This window comes from Pteropus vampyrus, unplaced genomic scaffold (assembly GCF_000151845.1).
Source record: "Pteropus vampyrus isolate Shadow unplaced genomic scaffold, Pvam_2.0 Scaffold166, whole genome shotgun sequence".
In the NCBI taxonomy this organism is placed as follows: Eukaryota; Metazoa; Chordata; class Mammalia; order Chiroptera; family Pteropodidae; genus Pteropus; species Pteropus vampyrus.
Genome location: NW_011888947.1, coordinates 3118049 through 3134576, shown reverse-complemented (window position 1 = coordinate 3134576; position 16528 = coordinate 3118049). Strand labels below are relative to the sequence as shown.

General features: G+C 45.6%; 1 protein-coding gene across 1 annotated transcript in view; it reads left to right on the top strand.

Annotated features, from left to right (window-relative positions):
- Window positions 1-12341: 12341 nt before the first annotated feature.
- Window positions 12342-16528, top strand: part of ATP2C2 (ATPase secretory pathway Ca2+ transporting 2) — a 71836-nt gene continuing 67649 nt past the window's right edge. Inside the window, exon 1 of the mRNA XM_011370294.1 lies at window positions 12342-12440. Coding sequence (XP_011368596.1) covers window positions 12342-12440 — 99 coding nt within the window. The remainder of the gene's footprint in view (window positions 12441-16528) is intronic.

Sequence of the window (16528 nt, the reverse complement as noted above, 5' to 3'; positions counted from 1 at the left end):
TGGGACAATAAGCTTTGAAGTGGGATGATCCATTGATCCACATGTAGGCATTGTAGAGGTTTATGGTATGAATTAGCCAAGAATTTCATTTTAAAAAATACACTTATATTAGCCCTGCCCCCTGAAAAGGCCTAGAGAAAGAGGTCACCTCTGGAGCCTCACACACAAGGGTGGTCTTGAAATGTCACTTCTCATTTTTTAAAAATTAAAAGCAGAGTTTCTTGTAGAAATAGCTGATTCCAGGGCTGGAAATGTATAAGACAAGGTTGGATTGTTTTGTTTTCCCAAACAGCAAGGGCAATGTCACAGGAAGACTTCTCAGATTTTGCCAAAAGAACTGAGAATTAGCTTGAAAAAATCCCCGGGCCAAAGACATTTGACAGTTGGAGCTTCAGTAAGGATACTATTGCGATGGGTTGAAACCCACCTATGTTTCAATTCATGAGCTCACAAAAAAACGTTTTTAAAAACTAGCGGATCTCCTTCAGAGGATGATGAGGAACTAGTTGGTTATCTCGAAAACTGGTAAAGGGAAGGAATTAAGCAGCGATTCTGCTTTTCCTGTACCAATTGATAACAAACTGTAGATGAGGAAGAGCATCTCTGTATGAAAGTATTCCAACTAACAAATTGAAAGGAAATGATCGAATTCGAATATCACGGTTTGGCGATCCCCAGCGAATCAGTGGATGTGGACACTGAGCCTCAGCTGAGTACTAACACCACAAAAGCAGACCACCGGACATTAGAAGCCTCCTGATGGAAGGGGATGAAGGCTGAGCCCCATCCAGCCTCTGCATCCCACTGCCAGTTGACAGGAAATTTTGAGGACAGAGGCACATGCAGAACTGCACCTGGAGTGTTCAGTCAGCAAAATTCCCCAAATGTGGGGAATGCTAGAGGTCAAATGGCCTGGGTTTCTCAACAAATAAGTTGGGGGTGGGGAGGATATGGATGGAGTGGTCAGCAAAATAATGGCCCCAAAGCTATCTGTGTCCTAATACCTGGAATCTGTAAATATGTGTCCTGACGTGGCAAAAAAGGACTTTGCAGATGTGACTGAGTTAAGGATCTTGAGGTGGGGAAATGACCCTGTATTATCTGGGTAAGCCCAAAGCCATCACAAGGTCCTTGTGAGAGGGAGGCAGGAAGGTTGAAGCGGGCTGAAGCAGCAAGAGAAAGACTCAACCAGCTGAGGCTGGTTTTGAAGGTAGAGGAAGGGACCCAAGGAACGCAGGTGGCTTCTAAAACCTGGAAAAGATAAGAGAATGGATTCTCCCCTGGAGCCTCTGGAAGGAATGCAGCCCTGAAACACCATGACTTCAGTCCAGTAAGATGGTTTCAGACATCTCACCTTGTTTTAAGCCAGTAGGTTTGTGAACGTCTGTTACAGCAGCAATAGGAAATGAATACAGATGGGAAACCTGTAGGTTAAAGAAACTTAACGGACATATCAAGGGAACGAAATGGGCCAGACCCAACTAGAGTGGCATGTAAGGAAGGGACGAACATAGGAACAATAAAGTCAGGAGAATGGATACACTTAGAGGGAGAGTGAGTCATGGCGCTCCTGGGGAGGGTGACCAAGTTCCGCTCTGTCCCAGTCGGTGGTTTCAAGGGGTTGGCATCTGATAATTCATTAAGCTGTACCTTTGTTTTGTGTAGTTCTCCGAGACTGATTTATTTTACGTTTAACAAGGTGAAAATAATAACAATCGCAAAGATGGTTTCGTGGAGTAGGACCTCATTCTTCGCATCTGTGGAAGACAGAGCCGTTTTTCTCCTGATCTGAGGTTTCTTTCACCAGCAGCACAGGAAATGGCTCAGAGAGAAAAGAAAGACAGGTCTGGGGAGATCTTAACTTCTATTATGCAAAGGATGGGGCAGAGCAGACTTATCAACAAATGGAGTATGGGTGTGAAAGTGTCTTGCATGTTTAATATAAACCTCAGTGTGGTAGACGGTCAGCGTCCCTGCCCCTGACCTCAGCATTCAGCTTTCCTGCAAAAAGCTGCCTCCTGAGAGCTCATGGGCCCCCTGCCAGAGCATCTTTCTGGCAGCATGAGCCTGCTCAGCCCAAGGCGGGGGAAACCAGAAGCCCTGCAGAGTTAATGCCCCAGGAGCAGCCCTCACCCAGGAAGGGATGGAGGTTGGTGGGTCAGTATTCCAGCTGCCCCTCTCCTTGGTGGGGATAATTCTGTTCTGCGCTGTCTGCGCAGAGTTCCCTAGCAAGCCTGAGCTCCAGGTGCCCAGGATGGTTGTGGCTGGATGATGCCCCCTGTATCTGTTCCCTCCCTTCCCGGTTTCATTTCCCCAGTTCCTCTGCCCGTGTTTCCTGTGGTCACCTCCCAGGTAAACCACTTGCATTCAGATCTGTCTCAGGGTTTGCTTCTGGGGGAACCCAAAGCAAGACACTAAAAAAAAGTAATGGGTTGGGAGACGATGGTTAATCTAAACCTCTGGTTGCAGAGAGCACCTGTGGTAGTTTACCCGGCAGCTTCTAAACCGCCACCACTTCATCCCTAGCTCCTTATATAATCTCTGGTACATAATAGGCACTTGATAACTATTTGTTGGCGGGGGAGAGAGGGATGGACGGGGACCAGTGTCCCACCTCTTGTTAGGGAAGTTGAGAACAGCTCTCTCTCCCCTGGCATAGACCTGACAAACCTGATATCCTTCCACTAAATTCTCTTTTTTTGAAATAACCAAAAAGAGTCATTTTCTGCTGCTTGCGGCTGGGTGATTTCTAACTGATACAGCCAGATGACGCTCAGCATTCACCGAATGCTAAATAAAGCACTGAGTTTACTGACAGCTAAGACAAAAAATTTGAGACCAAGAAAGAAATGTGCTCTTTTTTTTTTTCTTTTAAAAAAAATATCCCATGAAGCTGGACAGGCTCTGAAGAATAAATAGAATTATGGCTTTAATTTAAACAAATGTAGGAAACATTTAAAACTTGAACAAAATATAAAGACTAATACAATAACTTTGAGAAGATGGGATTTCCATGGGAGAAGAAGTGTGGTTAGATGTTCAGTTCGAAGTCACCAGCAGACATTGAACTTGATGCTTCTGCCTCACCTTGTTTCAGTCCATCCATAATAGCCCTGGTGGTGGGCATTCTTCTTCGGTTCTCACTTGTAAGAAATGAGGGTCAGGAAGTGAGGTGCTTTCTTGAAGACTTCCGAAAGTCAGTGGTAGAGTGAGAATTAGCCCAGAGTGAATTTTTTTTCCCTAAGTGTCTATGCCAATCCTTCTGTCTCCTGAAATCCTTCCCACTCTCCCAACCACATCCTCTCTACTGCCCAACTTGGCCCAAAGACCCATAGAAGAGTGTGAAGCTCCAGGCCCCGAAGAAAGGCACTTGAGGGTGGGGCTCAAGCGTGGGTACCAAAGATCCCCTCCCCATGGCAGGGCTCAGCAGTGGGATCCTATGAGCAATATCAGCTCCTATAAGCGGCACTGCTACTAGTCCAACCACCAGCTTTGCAGGGGTTTGAAAAGGACGCCTATTCTCTGCCATGAGCAACTGCAGGGTGTGATAGGTGCCCCCAGACCTCTGCCCAACTTGCCCAAGCCTGCCTAGCAGCCCCGCTGGATTCTATCTGGGGCTTACTCAGGGCCAGGTAATCCTCATGTAACCTTCATGACCTCTTTTAGAGATAAGAGAGGCCCAGGCTGAGAGGGTGAGATACGTAGTTCAAAGTCTCAAAGAAATGGAGAAGCCTTCAAACTGGGGCCTGGGTGCTGGCGCCACATCAGGGCCTTCCATGGGAGGACGTCATGCAAGGGCCAGCTCTGTGGGTGTTTTCTCCGGAGCTGCGACAAGAGCGTGCTTGCCGTGATTACGTGTCCTCCTTTCGGCCCCAACCAGACATTGGGTAACTGCCCCTCTCCTAGACTGTGTGTCTCCGTCCCTTCTCCCCAGCCAGGCTCCTCCGTACTCTCTGGACCCGGCTCTGCATCAGCTCCCTGTCGTTTGAGTCTCCCGGGTAGGCTGACATGTGCTCCTTTGTGCCCCGACGCATGCCAGATGACATTGTGACACACGCCACGTGGTTTGCTCCTTCTCCACCAGACCGAGAGCTCTTGGAGATAAGGGACCATGTCTAAGTCCTCTCTCTCCCAACACTTAGCATGGTGCAGGCACAGAGCAGATCCTAAACGCCGGGCTATTGAATTGGTGAATGATCAAATAAACGAGGCTAAGTCTGCCTTTCCGAAATAGCCCGACAGCTTCTGAGGATGGATCTGAGCATCCTATTGGCTGTCATCGGCTCTGGGCCTGGCAGCAGGGCATGGACAAGACAGGTTTGTGAATGAAGCAGTGCAGCATGCAGGTTCTGACAACAGGCTCCAGGGACACAACTTCTGGCTTTCACTCTTCTCTTAGCTGTGTGGCTGTGGTCAGTTATTCTACCAGTGGTTCCTCCCTTTCTGTCCCAGGTCGGGTTCCCCAGAAGCAGAGCCTGAGATATGACTCACGGGCAAGTGGTTTGTTAAGGACGTCTTTCTAGCAGCAACTGGTGAGGAAGGGGCCAGAACAGGAGAGGCAAGGGTAAAGTTTCAGGCCAGGTCCCAGGCTGAGCCTGGCCAGCAGGGAGCTCTGAAGGGCGAGTTCCCAGTTCCCACAAGGAGCTGGGCTTCTTGAGCTCCAGTCCTGGGAAGCCCTGGGGGTAAGGACAGTTCTAGGCACAGGCACTGCCAGATCTGGCCTCCAAAGACCTGCAGCAACTGGATTTTAAAAGGAGGAGCCCTCCCCCCAAAAAAGACCCCAGGGGATCTGAATGGAAGACCACATCATCTACTATATTCCTTCTTCTGTGATATAGGGTGATGATAGTAAATATAGTATGTGTTATGATTCTTGAGTGAGAACAGAAATCTGAGCATAGAGCCTGGAGCCAAGTCAGCAGTATTTTTTGCTAGTTTTGTTATTACCCCGCAGCAAGCAACCCCTCTCCTGTCTGCAGGCTCTCGGTAAATATTTGTTGAATGAATGAACCAGTTTTCCTACTGGTTAAACTGGGTTCACAGCAGCTGCTCCTTCACCACCCAAACTGGTTCCCAGGAGTCTCTTTGTGTCCGAGCTGGCTGGGACAAATGGCAGCGAGACCCAAAGCAGGGAGGAAGCTGACTACTGCAGGTGTAGCTGCAGGATCGAGTCCTGCCACCGTGGGGGAGCCCTGTCTTCCTTGAGGGGCCGTTGTGCTTCAAGATGGTCATTGTCCCTGGTCTTGCCTCCCTTCGGTTTCGCTGTGGCCAAGGCACTCAGTTGCCTCTGGCTATGACTTTTTTATTTATTTATCAATGTGGCACCTACTATGTGCCAGCACTCTTCTAAGTGCTGGGAATAAAGCAGGGAAGATACAGACAAATTCACTGCCTGCCCTCATGGGGCCGATAATCAGTCCAGTGGGGGTAGGGGAGGCCTGGTGGTAAACATAAACAAATCAATGAAGTCGGCGAATAAAAGCTATAGAGCAAAACAAATCAGGATAGGGGGATGTAGGGTGACAGAGGAGAGCTATCTCTCTTCTTAAACTTTTTATTTCGAAATAATTAGGTTCACAGAAAGCAACAAAGATTGTCCAGAGAGGCCCTGTGTACCCTTCACTCCGGTTCCCCCTACAGTTACATCTCACATTACTACAGTGCCCTATCTAAGCCAAGAAAAGTGACGTGGTACAATGCGGGTGCATGGTTTCTATGTCATTTGATCACTTTTATAGATTCATGTAAGCAGCACCTCCATCAAGATACAGAACTGTTCCATCGCGACACAGATCTTTCTCGCCGCCTTCATCGTCACACCCATTCTCCGCCCTGCACCATCCCTAATCGCTGCCACCCACTAACCTGGTCTCCATCTCTATAATTTTGTCATGTCAAGAATGTTACACAGTGGAGTCATATAATACGTGACCTTTCAGATTGGCATATATTCGCCAGATTCTCCAAGTCTGTGTGCATGTGTGTACTCTCTCTACTCCCCTCCCTTCTTTATCCCTAAAAACTTTAGAGTGCATTTTCTAAAAGGGACGTTCTCTGACATAACTAGAGTATAATGATCAAAATCAGGGGATTTACATTGATATAATACTAGTATCTATAGACCTTACTCAACTTCACCATTGTCCCACGAGTGTCCCTTATAACAAAAGATAACATTTTTTCTGGGTCCAGAATCCGATCTTGGATCACAAGTTGCATTTGATTGTTAGGACTCTTCAATCTCTTTTAATCTGCGACATTCCATGGCCTTTCCTGGTTTTTCCTGATGTCAACATTTTTGAAGAGTATAAGCCATTTATTTCCTAGGATGCCCCTCAGTGTAGGTGTTTTGTTTCTTCATGATGGGATTTTTTAAGCACTGTGCCAGGAATACCCCAGAAGTAATGTTGTGTTCTCTGTGGTGCATTGTTTCTGGGGCTACACGATGTCATTTGTCCCATGCTGTTTCCTTGGTTAATGTGGGGTCTGCCACGTGTCTCCACTGTAAAGTGACTGTCTTCCCTTTGTAATTAATAAGTATCTTGTGGGGACATACTTTAAGACTGTGTTTATATCTTGTTTCTTATTAAACTTGCATCTGCTTTTAAAAATTTTTTTAATAGAATTTTTTATTGAAGCAAAATTTATCTTTAGGAAAATACACAAAGTACACGTTCTGCTCCATGAATTATTGCAAAGTAAACACCCAGCAGGGCAGCACGAGGATCCTGTGCTTGAATCAGGATGCACAGGCAAATGGGGAGGGGAGGGAGCGTGAACCTGGGGCCTTTGAGAAGGGAAGGGCTTTGGTACGGCCAGGGCTCTGTGGCTCTGCTGTGGCATGTAAAAGGGTCTGGACTTTGACCTGAAAAAGAGAAGGTAGTGAGGGGGTGACACAAGCGGTCATGAATCTCAGAAAAGTGCTGGGCGGGAAGGAGGGGGCACTAACTCTGTTGGAACCGAGGAACGTTCCAGGATGCTAAGACTTTCAGTGCTAAAACTAGAAACGTCCCAGCTAAACTGGGTGGTCGGTCACCTCCAAGAGACCATGGGGAGCATGAACTGGTGAGTTTAAATGTGGAAGGTCTTGGGCTTCTTTGCTTTTGACTGGAATTCTCTTGACCCTGGGCGACAGGTCTGGATGCTTTTGAATTTTTAAAATGAGAGTAGATTTTCAAAGGGAATCAAATCCCCAACTACATGACGGCCTGGAAAAGGCAAAACTATAGAGAAAATAAAAGGATAGTGGTTGCCAGGGGTTCGGGACGAGGGAGGGGTGAAGGAGTGGAGACAAGAGATTCTCAAGTAGTGAAATTATTCTGTATAATATGATAATGGTGGATACAGGACATCAGGATTTGTCAAAACCCACAGAATATACAACACCAAGAATGAATCCTCGTATAAATTATGGACTTTCCATATGGAGATCTTGTCCTTCAGCCATATCACCACTCTCTAGAAGGTTTCATAATTTCCCCCTATCATTTCTTCCTCTTCTGAAAACCTTTTGGTAAAAAGGTTTATTCATGTGCCAGGTCCAAACAATTGTTGGTAGCTATTTACAGTGTGATAAGGCAAAGGATTCCCAGGCCTGTCCCGGCCAACAGGGTAATGTCACCCCCTGCATGAACGGTGATGTCTGCCACAGGCGTAAGAGGAAGGGGTAATGGCATCTGTGCTAGGCAGTTACCTCTTGAGATTTAGCAAGTCCCAGGGCACATTCTTGGCCATGCCCTGTCTCCCAGGTAGATTAAGCCCATGGGAAGCCCAGAAATGCCCAGAGCTGTAGGAAGTGCTCAGCCAATGTTTCCTCATCATTTAGTGCACAATAACTATGGCAGAAGTGACAAAAAGAGTATGGCATGAATCGCGCCTGGAAACAGGCTCTGTGTGCCAGTGCGACCGTAGTTTTGGTGCAAATGTATGAATTGTTGCACAGAAGTGGGAATCACTATGGTGATACAAGCTAAGCACATTTTTACCTGAGACTTTGGCTCTTTCCCTTCTCTGCATGCAATATTGTCCTGCCAGGTATCCACAAGAGTCACTTCACATCTCGTTCAGGTCTCTGCGCAAATGTCACTCCTCCTGACTGCTTTAGCTACAAAAGCCCCACTCACTCTCCAGTCCCCAATGTGTTTACATTTCTTCACAGCATTACTCACTCCACTGTTTCAGTGGTCACGAACTAGGTGGCTTAAAACAACAGAAACCTAGTCTTTCCCAGTTCTAGAGTGCGGAAGTCTGAAATCAAGGTGTCAGCAGGGCCATGCTCCTTCTGAAGTGTCTAAGAGAAGGTCCTTTCTTACCTCCTCCAGCTTCTAGTGGCTTCAGGTGGTCCTTGGCTGTGGCTGCATCACTCCAGTCTCTGCCTCTGTCTTCACGTGGCCTCTTCCTGTGTCTGTGTCACTTCTCTTCTGTCTCTTATAAGACAGATTTAGGGTCCAGTTAATCTAGGATGAGCTCATATCAAGATCCTTAACTTCATTATATCTTCGAAGGTTATTTTTCCCGATAAGGTGACATTCACATTTTCTGGGGATTAGGGCATGGGCATATGCTTTTGGGGGCCATTACTCAACTGACTATATTCACTGCCTGACACTGCATTACACATTGGTTTGTTTGCAGCCTATGACACCCAGTAGGAGATAATATATAAGAGTGCAGAAAAGAGTCTATTGTGTTCAGGGGTCTATCTCCAGTGCCACATAGCAGATGTTTAAAAATATTTGCTGAAAGACTGTAAGTGACTTTATCTCCCTAAACTGCATTTTTACAATCTGAAAATGATTATATTATTGCCTGTGTGCACAGCCATTAAAAAACAAAGAGAATTGAGGGTTTATGTAAAGAGCCAAACTTCATACTAAGCTCTAAAATTAAACACACACACACACACACACACACACACACAAAATATGCCCTTTGTATACTATACCCATTCTGAAAAGGATGCTTTCAAATGCCAACTTACTAATTTGTGAGTGAGGTTTATTGCCAAATAAATTTCAGGTGCTTTGGGATTGCACAGGGTGCACTGCTGGGAGATAATTTATGGGAAATGAATGACAGCACTTTCCTGTAGAGAGTGAATGGGAGTTGAAGAGTGTGACCTCATTGCTCAAGGTGCCCAGAGCAGGTTTTCAAGAAAGGCTGGATGCTTTGGGCTGAGTCCCACCCTTGACTCTTGACTCTGATGCTGGCCAAAAGCACCATCAGGATCACTCTGAGCAGCAAACTTCAGAAATTTTCCCAGTGAATTTTGTCTGAATTGATTCCTTGAGAGTAGACTCTAGAAGGTTGAAGGCAGGAAAAAAACTCTTGCAGGAAAAAAATCTTGAAGTCAGTGGTGATGACTGTGGGATACAAACAAAGAAACAGAGCTAAGAAAGGATGTTGAAAACAAATATAAATAGCAGGGTATAATTCTGGAAGAAAATGGGGAACACGACAAAAAAAAGACAAAAAATAAGGGTTTGGGTAGTTAAACTAAATTAATAAGAATAGGAAAAGAAGCAAAAGTTAGAAAAAGAAAAATGAAAATCATAAAATCCTTTATATCTGCAAGAGGAAATGCTTCCAAATAGTTCCTGAGAGAATTTTCAAAGAGATATTTATTCTGAAATCAAAAAGATGACAGTAAATAGCGGAGTGTTTACCTCAGAAAGCATGGAAATGAGACATGAATGAGGATGGATGATAATAACCAGTCTAATGGTAACAACTATTAGAATGTAGACACAATAAATTTCCCTATTATAAAGCAAATACTCTCAAATTAGATTAAAAACAAATTTCAATGATCTGTTGTTCATAATATAAGAGAGACGTGTTCAATAAACATTTTTGTCTACTATGACAGACACTGAGTAGATGCACAACAATGAAGTTGCAAGAGTTCCCTGCTCTCACGGAACTTACAGTCTGGTAGAAAATGAAACAAGACAGCTAAAAATAAGATTAAGTATAGATCACACAGATTTAAGCCATGGGCAAGAAACAGTGGCAATGGAGTGCATTTTAATGAGATACAGGTGGCATTAACCACAAGCGTTATAATGAACTAGTAAATCCTATGTACTAACCAACAATGAAGCATAATACAAAAAGCAAAAACTCAGACATATGATGGAAAAATGGACAGGAAAGCAATTAAACTGAGAAATATTAAATTCTTCATTATCTTCCTGTGTCAGATCGAGTAGTCAAAAATAAAGACAACTAAAAAGTAAGAATATATAGAGGACTAATTTACAAAAAGAGTACAGCTTACCAATACCCTTACAAAAAAGAATATGACAGCTTTTCTAGTGCTATCGAAATATTTACAAAACTTACACACAAACCAGGCACAAAGTATTAATAAATTAAGAAAATTAATTTATCGTAGGCACAATATAGACATGTGTGCAGACTACATCTTCTGATCACAATGCAATAGAAACAAAAATGAACTTAAGCCTAAGGGTGCCCATTCAGCTGTTTCCAATCATATAACTTATCTCTTTAATTGCTTTCTCTGTGGTCTATTCCATTCGTTTTTATCCCAACAGATCCAGGTGTTTCACAATATCCACTATCCAGAGTTTTCTTCCTGAACGCCCTGGGCGTTCTCAAATCTGATCCATGAGTTCCAGCCTTGACATCTCTGAGTTAGACCAGAGGCTATGGTGATTAGATCCAAGAGGCTGGGCTTTCAAGGGAGAGAGGGCCAACACATCACTCCCTGGATGTGCTGCACCACCTGGAGAAATGGTACCTGAGATTAACGCCCTTGGGAAAGCATGAAGGTCTATGCTAACGAAGCATGTTTCTTCCCTGGATCTAGCACTATCTTAAAATAACAGAATGCCAGTTGGAAAGAACCTGAGAAATAACTGAGACTAATTCACATGTATTCTTTTATATTAATAATGAATTTCCTTAGGACCTACTAATGTCAGGTTTTACTAGGTACTCTATGCAAACATTAGCTCAGTACAACAGGACTGTGAGGTGGGTTCCAGATAGCTTCTCTTTGCTCCTATAGACTCACTGGCCACTCTCCTCCCTTCTCCTTTGGGTTTTTGGCCCAGGAGCCTGCACCCATGGCTTCCATTCAGAACCTTTTCCCACCATTAAGTTCTCAGCTCTACGCACCTACCTCTTCCAAGTAACTGCTCTCTCCTCTTGCCTTCCAGGCCTTGGACAGTAACATTTTTTTCACTGTCGCTAATCTTGGGCAATTGCACAATCCCTTCTGGTTTCACTGCACCCTGCCCACATCTTTATAAACAGTCTTTGTCAAACTCTCCCCAAGTCACTCGGTTTGAGGGTGCCATCTATTCTCTACAGGGATCCTGATCAGGTGGGTAGTGCCATCCCATTTGGTGGATGAGTAAACTGAGGTGGAGAAGGGTAAAGAAAGTTGCCCACGGTCACACATCTGAAAGGAACAGGCCTGAGATTCAAATCTGGACGGACTGACACCAGAGTTTTGCTTTTTCCATTATTCCTGGGCCTTTGTGGTAATTGGTAGAGCCAGGCAGCATGATGCCAGTAGCCTCTTTTGTTTCTATAAAGGGGGAAGAGGTAGGAGAGATAAGAAGGGCCACTAGAATTGCTCATCAGGTTTAATGGGGCTGAGTTGGCCACTCCTTGGGGAACGGTTGAGGTTCGTGGCAAATATTTGCTCAAAATGGGCAGCACAATTTAACGGATAAATACACACACCGTGTCCTGTAGTCCTTAAGTAACTCCACTCTATAGATGAGGTAACCGAGGCACAAAGGAATGGCACAGCCTGCCCCAAAGCCACCTCCCTACTAAGCGTTAGTCTGACTGAGCTCCCGTTCACCGTGCTCCCAGCACCTTGGGGTTGACAACTCAGTTACCTGGGAGAATCACTTGGCTACTTTAGTCCAGCTTCCTGGCCCAGCCTTCTCCAGACCCAAGGACTCAGGGCAGGGAGGAGTCTGGGAATCAGCATCTTAAACAAGCGTTTGTTTCCCACCTCTTCCCCATCCCCCACTCCAGGTGACTCATGATCCGGCAAGTTTGGGAAACAGCCTGAGCTCTGAGCTGCAGCTGCAGCCTCCAGCGCCTCACTGGGCCACTGCTCTCTCGAGAGTCCCGGGTGAGCTCGCGGGGCGGGGAGGAGCCAGGTGCACTGAGTGCTGCCGGGGGCGGGGCCTCACCTGCGGCGGGCAGGTAGGCGGCTCCCTAGTAACCTGGACCTGGCCCAGGAGGTTTGGGCGGGCTCAGCCTTCCCTGGCTTTGCCAGGGACCGAGACACGCAAGCAGGGGCGACCGCCGGCGGCACAGGAGGCTGGGCGAGGGGCCTCCGCCTGCTCACCATGGTCGAGACACGCTTCTCCAGGTTCCTGCAGAAACTCGGCTTCTCGGGCGCGGGCCACCAGTACGAGCCGCTGGAGAGAGGCGAGTTGGAAACCTTGGTGAGTCTGGACGACCCGGCTCGGGGCAAGCGACCTGCTCTCCCCGCCGCCCCCCGCCACCCTGCCGTACCCCACCACTCCACCGGGTCCGCGCACTGCGCTCCTCCAACCCGCCCTCCTCCCCCTGGTTCTAGAGAGAAGCCGTCTACATAGCAACGCCAGCTCGCGTTTCTGCTCTGGGCCAGGCGCGCCTGCCACTCAACGCTCCTCCGCCAGCCCATTTTGCGGAGTCAAAAGTGAGACCGAGACAGATTAAACACGTCCCTCAAGGAGCACACAGCTAGCAAATGAACTTGCTAGGAACTTAGCCAAGGGTTCTCCCACTCCAGAGAATTTTAACTTCTCGCGTCTTCACACCCAGGCTGCTCCATGAGTTTTTAAAAGCTGCTCGAATTGGGGAAAGAAAAAAAAAAAAGGCGATGTAAAAAACAGCAACAGAAAACTGTTGTGCGCATGTTTTAGCAATAATGGCAGCAACAGCGGTGGAAATGAAGGTGCTTTTAGTCAGGCTTCCCACATCCCCAGCGCCTTTTTTTTGAAAACCACTCAGATCTGTGTGTATTTGACTTTGCAACCTTCAGGGGACCCTCTAGGATAAACCAACAGGATTCTCAGGCAGGGGAGTTTTTACCAGCAGACAAAATGTGACAAAGTTGTCCCCCAAACTGCCTTGGAGAAGCCAAATGTAAAGGTGGTGACCGGTGATCCAGCCAGTTTCTCCTTGGCTTGTAAGCAGAACTCCAAGGTGATACAAGAGCAGAGGGCACTGAATTTCTGCAAAGCCATCTCTGGTTTATTGCAATTTCTTTTTCTTTTTAAATCTTAATCAGTCATTCAAAAATAAAATTCCTAAAATAGTCCTTTGGAAGTGCTCATGAGACTACAGTCCTGCCTTTTGGTGTAGGGAAACCTCAAAGTTAAATTTATTTTTTAATGAAAAAGACCAGCTGGAAAACACTTGATTTAAAATGTTTAATTTTCCTTCCAAAGAACGACAGCAGTCAAAACATTTCAGTTATATGATTCGTAAATATTTGTGCATTTAAAAATAGTAGTTTATAAATGGATGTTAATATGGGAATTATGGCACTAAGGTGGTGGATCACAGGGCTGTAACTAGTCGTTCTCAAATAATCTCCATTTTTCTGAAGTAACATGTGTGTCAAGCATGGATTGGATATAGGGTTTGATTATTTTGCCAAAATTCATTTCTCTGCTTATACGCTGTGCAGTGTATTCTGTTAAAGGAGTTTGAAGTTAGTTTGCCAATGTGGTTGCCTTTTCTAGGTTACTTTTTTTTTCTTTCCATCTTTTGATTTTTGCATTAAGCTGGGTATTTTTCAAACACCCCTGACGTGTAGTTGGTTAAGATCAGATTTTATGGGATGTCCACGTGTACCAAGTAGCCCGGTGTGCCAGGTAGCCTGGTGTGCCAGGTACGTGGATGAAATAACATGAATAGAGATGCTGGGGTGAATTTGATCTCCACACCAGGTAGACTTCATGCCCCCAAAGGTTTTCAGAGGGGCCCTCTGAAAAAGGGTGAGACAGGTCTTCAATCTGTCTGTAGGTATTGGGTGAGAGGGTCTCATCCACCTGGTTATGGACCAATGTTCTTAGCCGAATCCCGAAGGGATGTGTGACAGCTTGGCAGTATGGAGTGACAGGGAGACACGTGACCCGTGGAAGTCAGCAGCAGAGGCTGGCTGAGACACAAAGTGTCCTGTCTCTGAGGTGGCCTTGTGCAAACCCAGGAAATTACAATACAGGTAAAAGTGGAGTGTGATGAGGGAGGGAGACCAGGTGAGGCAACCTGCTTCCTGCCAGCTCAGCTCACAGCCCAGACACCTCCTTTGCACTCACACTTACATCCTCTGATTTGAACTCTTTTTCTTTCGAGAAATTTTGAAAAAGAAGCAATGCTTGCCCCGGTGATTGTTTCCCCGATAGTCCTCTTTAATGAGCACTTGTTGTATGCAGCGTCCTGGGCAGTCTCCAAACCGCCCAATCACTTTGCCGGGTTGCCCCAGTTAGAATGATAGTTATTACTGAGAACTTACTATGTCTCCTCCTGGGTCTGTTCACACTGAGGGAAGTTGTATTGTTATCATATGAGAAATGAGGATGTTGGGGTTCACAGGTGGGGCCAGGCATGAAGGATGCAGTTGCGTACAAAACAAAGTTCATGGGGGAGGCCGACAGCCAACAGAAAAATCAAGAGTTGTTTACTTTAGGATCCGTCGGTCTCGGGTAGGATAAAGAATAAAGAGTAGTGTGACTGGACAAGGGACACGTGGTTGAGACCGGGACCAGGGTGGACCCAGAATTAGAAGCATCGGAGGTTGAACCTAAGCACAGTTCTCATGGCTCTGAAGACATCTCATTCTGGCTGCACTTCTAGTGTAATGAAAAGAAAGATGTTCGAGAAACTCCTTTAATTACTGGGGAAAAAAGCTTCTCTCTGCTGACCTGAATGTTGGTTGGGTAAGAAGAATGTTGGACCAGAAATTCCTGCTTCCAGGATGACTCTGGGGAAGTTATCTTGGACCCTCAGGGCTCCCATCTCTTTACTGAGACTGCCATGGCTCCACCCTGCACTACCTTCCTGGTTGGTGAACTGATTCATCTTCCTGGGGCTCTGCAGGGTGAAGACTGGGTCCCAACAGACTTGATAATGGCAGGGAGAAGGATCTGCTTGCAAGCTCCCTTCCTTAATTGTTTGCAGGCCTCCGACCTTGGCTCCATGGACCTCTCCATAGGGCTGCCTAATGGCTCGGCGGCTGGCTTCCCCAAAGATAAATGATCTAGGAGAGACTGAGAGAGCACCCATAAAAGCTTGGAAGCCATGGTCTTTTTATAGTCCAATCTTGGGAGTGACATCTCATCACTTCTGTCATATTCTATTCATTAGAAGGAGTTTAGGTCTAGCCAGTTCTCAAAGGGAGGGAATTACAAAGTGTGAATTCCTGCAGGCTGGGATGATTGGTGGCTGTTTTAGAGGCTGCCTGCTATAGTGATAGAAAGAAATTGTTTCTTAAACAAGATCGTTTACATAAAAACCAGAACCACACCTGGCACATAGTCTACTCCAGAGTTATCTATTTTTGTTAGCGTTTTCATTAGTCTTGAGTTCTAGTCTTTATTGAGACTCTTTTTGATTTGATTTTGATAACGCTCATGCCAAGAACATCTAATTACATGTACCTGTAAAAAAGGGCATTTAATATATCAAGATTTTGTTCGCTAGTTTGGAACAATGAGCCTCGTGCTTAACCACAACTGCCAGCAAGCAGCCTGTGAATGCCAATTTGAAAGGCTGTCACTTGATAACTGTAGAACTGGCTCGTTCACTTGAAGATAAGGTGAGCATTGGGTATTGTGGAAAGAATATTTCTTCACTTCGTATTGATTACCATACTTGGTGCTCATCAGCTATGGCAAGTAGCTATGTACAAAGACTGGATTCATGTCAAGTTCCCTGCTAGCAATGTGACGACACTTCTCTATGGTTAGACATTTTAGAGTTGACTTGATGATACCTCAACCGTACTGTGTGATGACTCTGTTCTCCTTCCGGTTTTTCTCTCTGAGCCACTGAGAAACTCTCTCGCCTTCAGTGTGTCATGCAATCATTTTCACAGATGCATTTGTAACTCTCCCTCCTCCAACACCAGCAGATTAACATTTGAGGGACAGTTTTGCTTTCATTGACCATTGTATTATGATAAGATTAGTTGCTATTTATATACTATTATGAGCCAGAAACTATACATATATTTCTTTCCTTCCATTTCTTTTTCTTTCTTTTTCCTCTCGTCATAATTTTTTTTTCATAAACTGCAATAAAAATTTGCACAATATAAATTCTTCTTCATTCCTTAAGTTCTTTGCTCCTACTTTCCTCCCTTGGTGTGTGCATGTATGGATAGGCAGGTACTATTTGCATCTAATCAGTTTGCAGTAATCAGATTACTGTTTGCTTGGACATTCCTAGACCCTTTTATATACAGTTCTGGAGAGGCTGTGGTTAAGGGCACTAGAGTCTATGATCCAGGCTACCTAGATGCACAGTCTAGTTCTCACCAGTG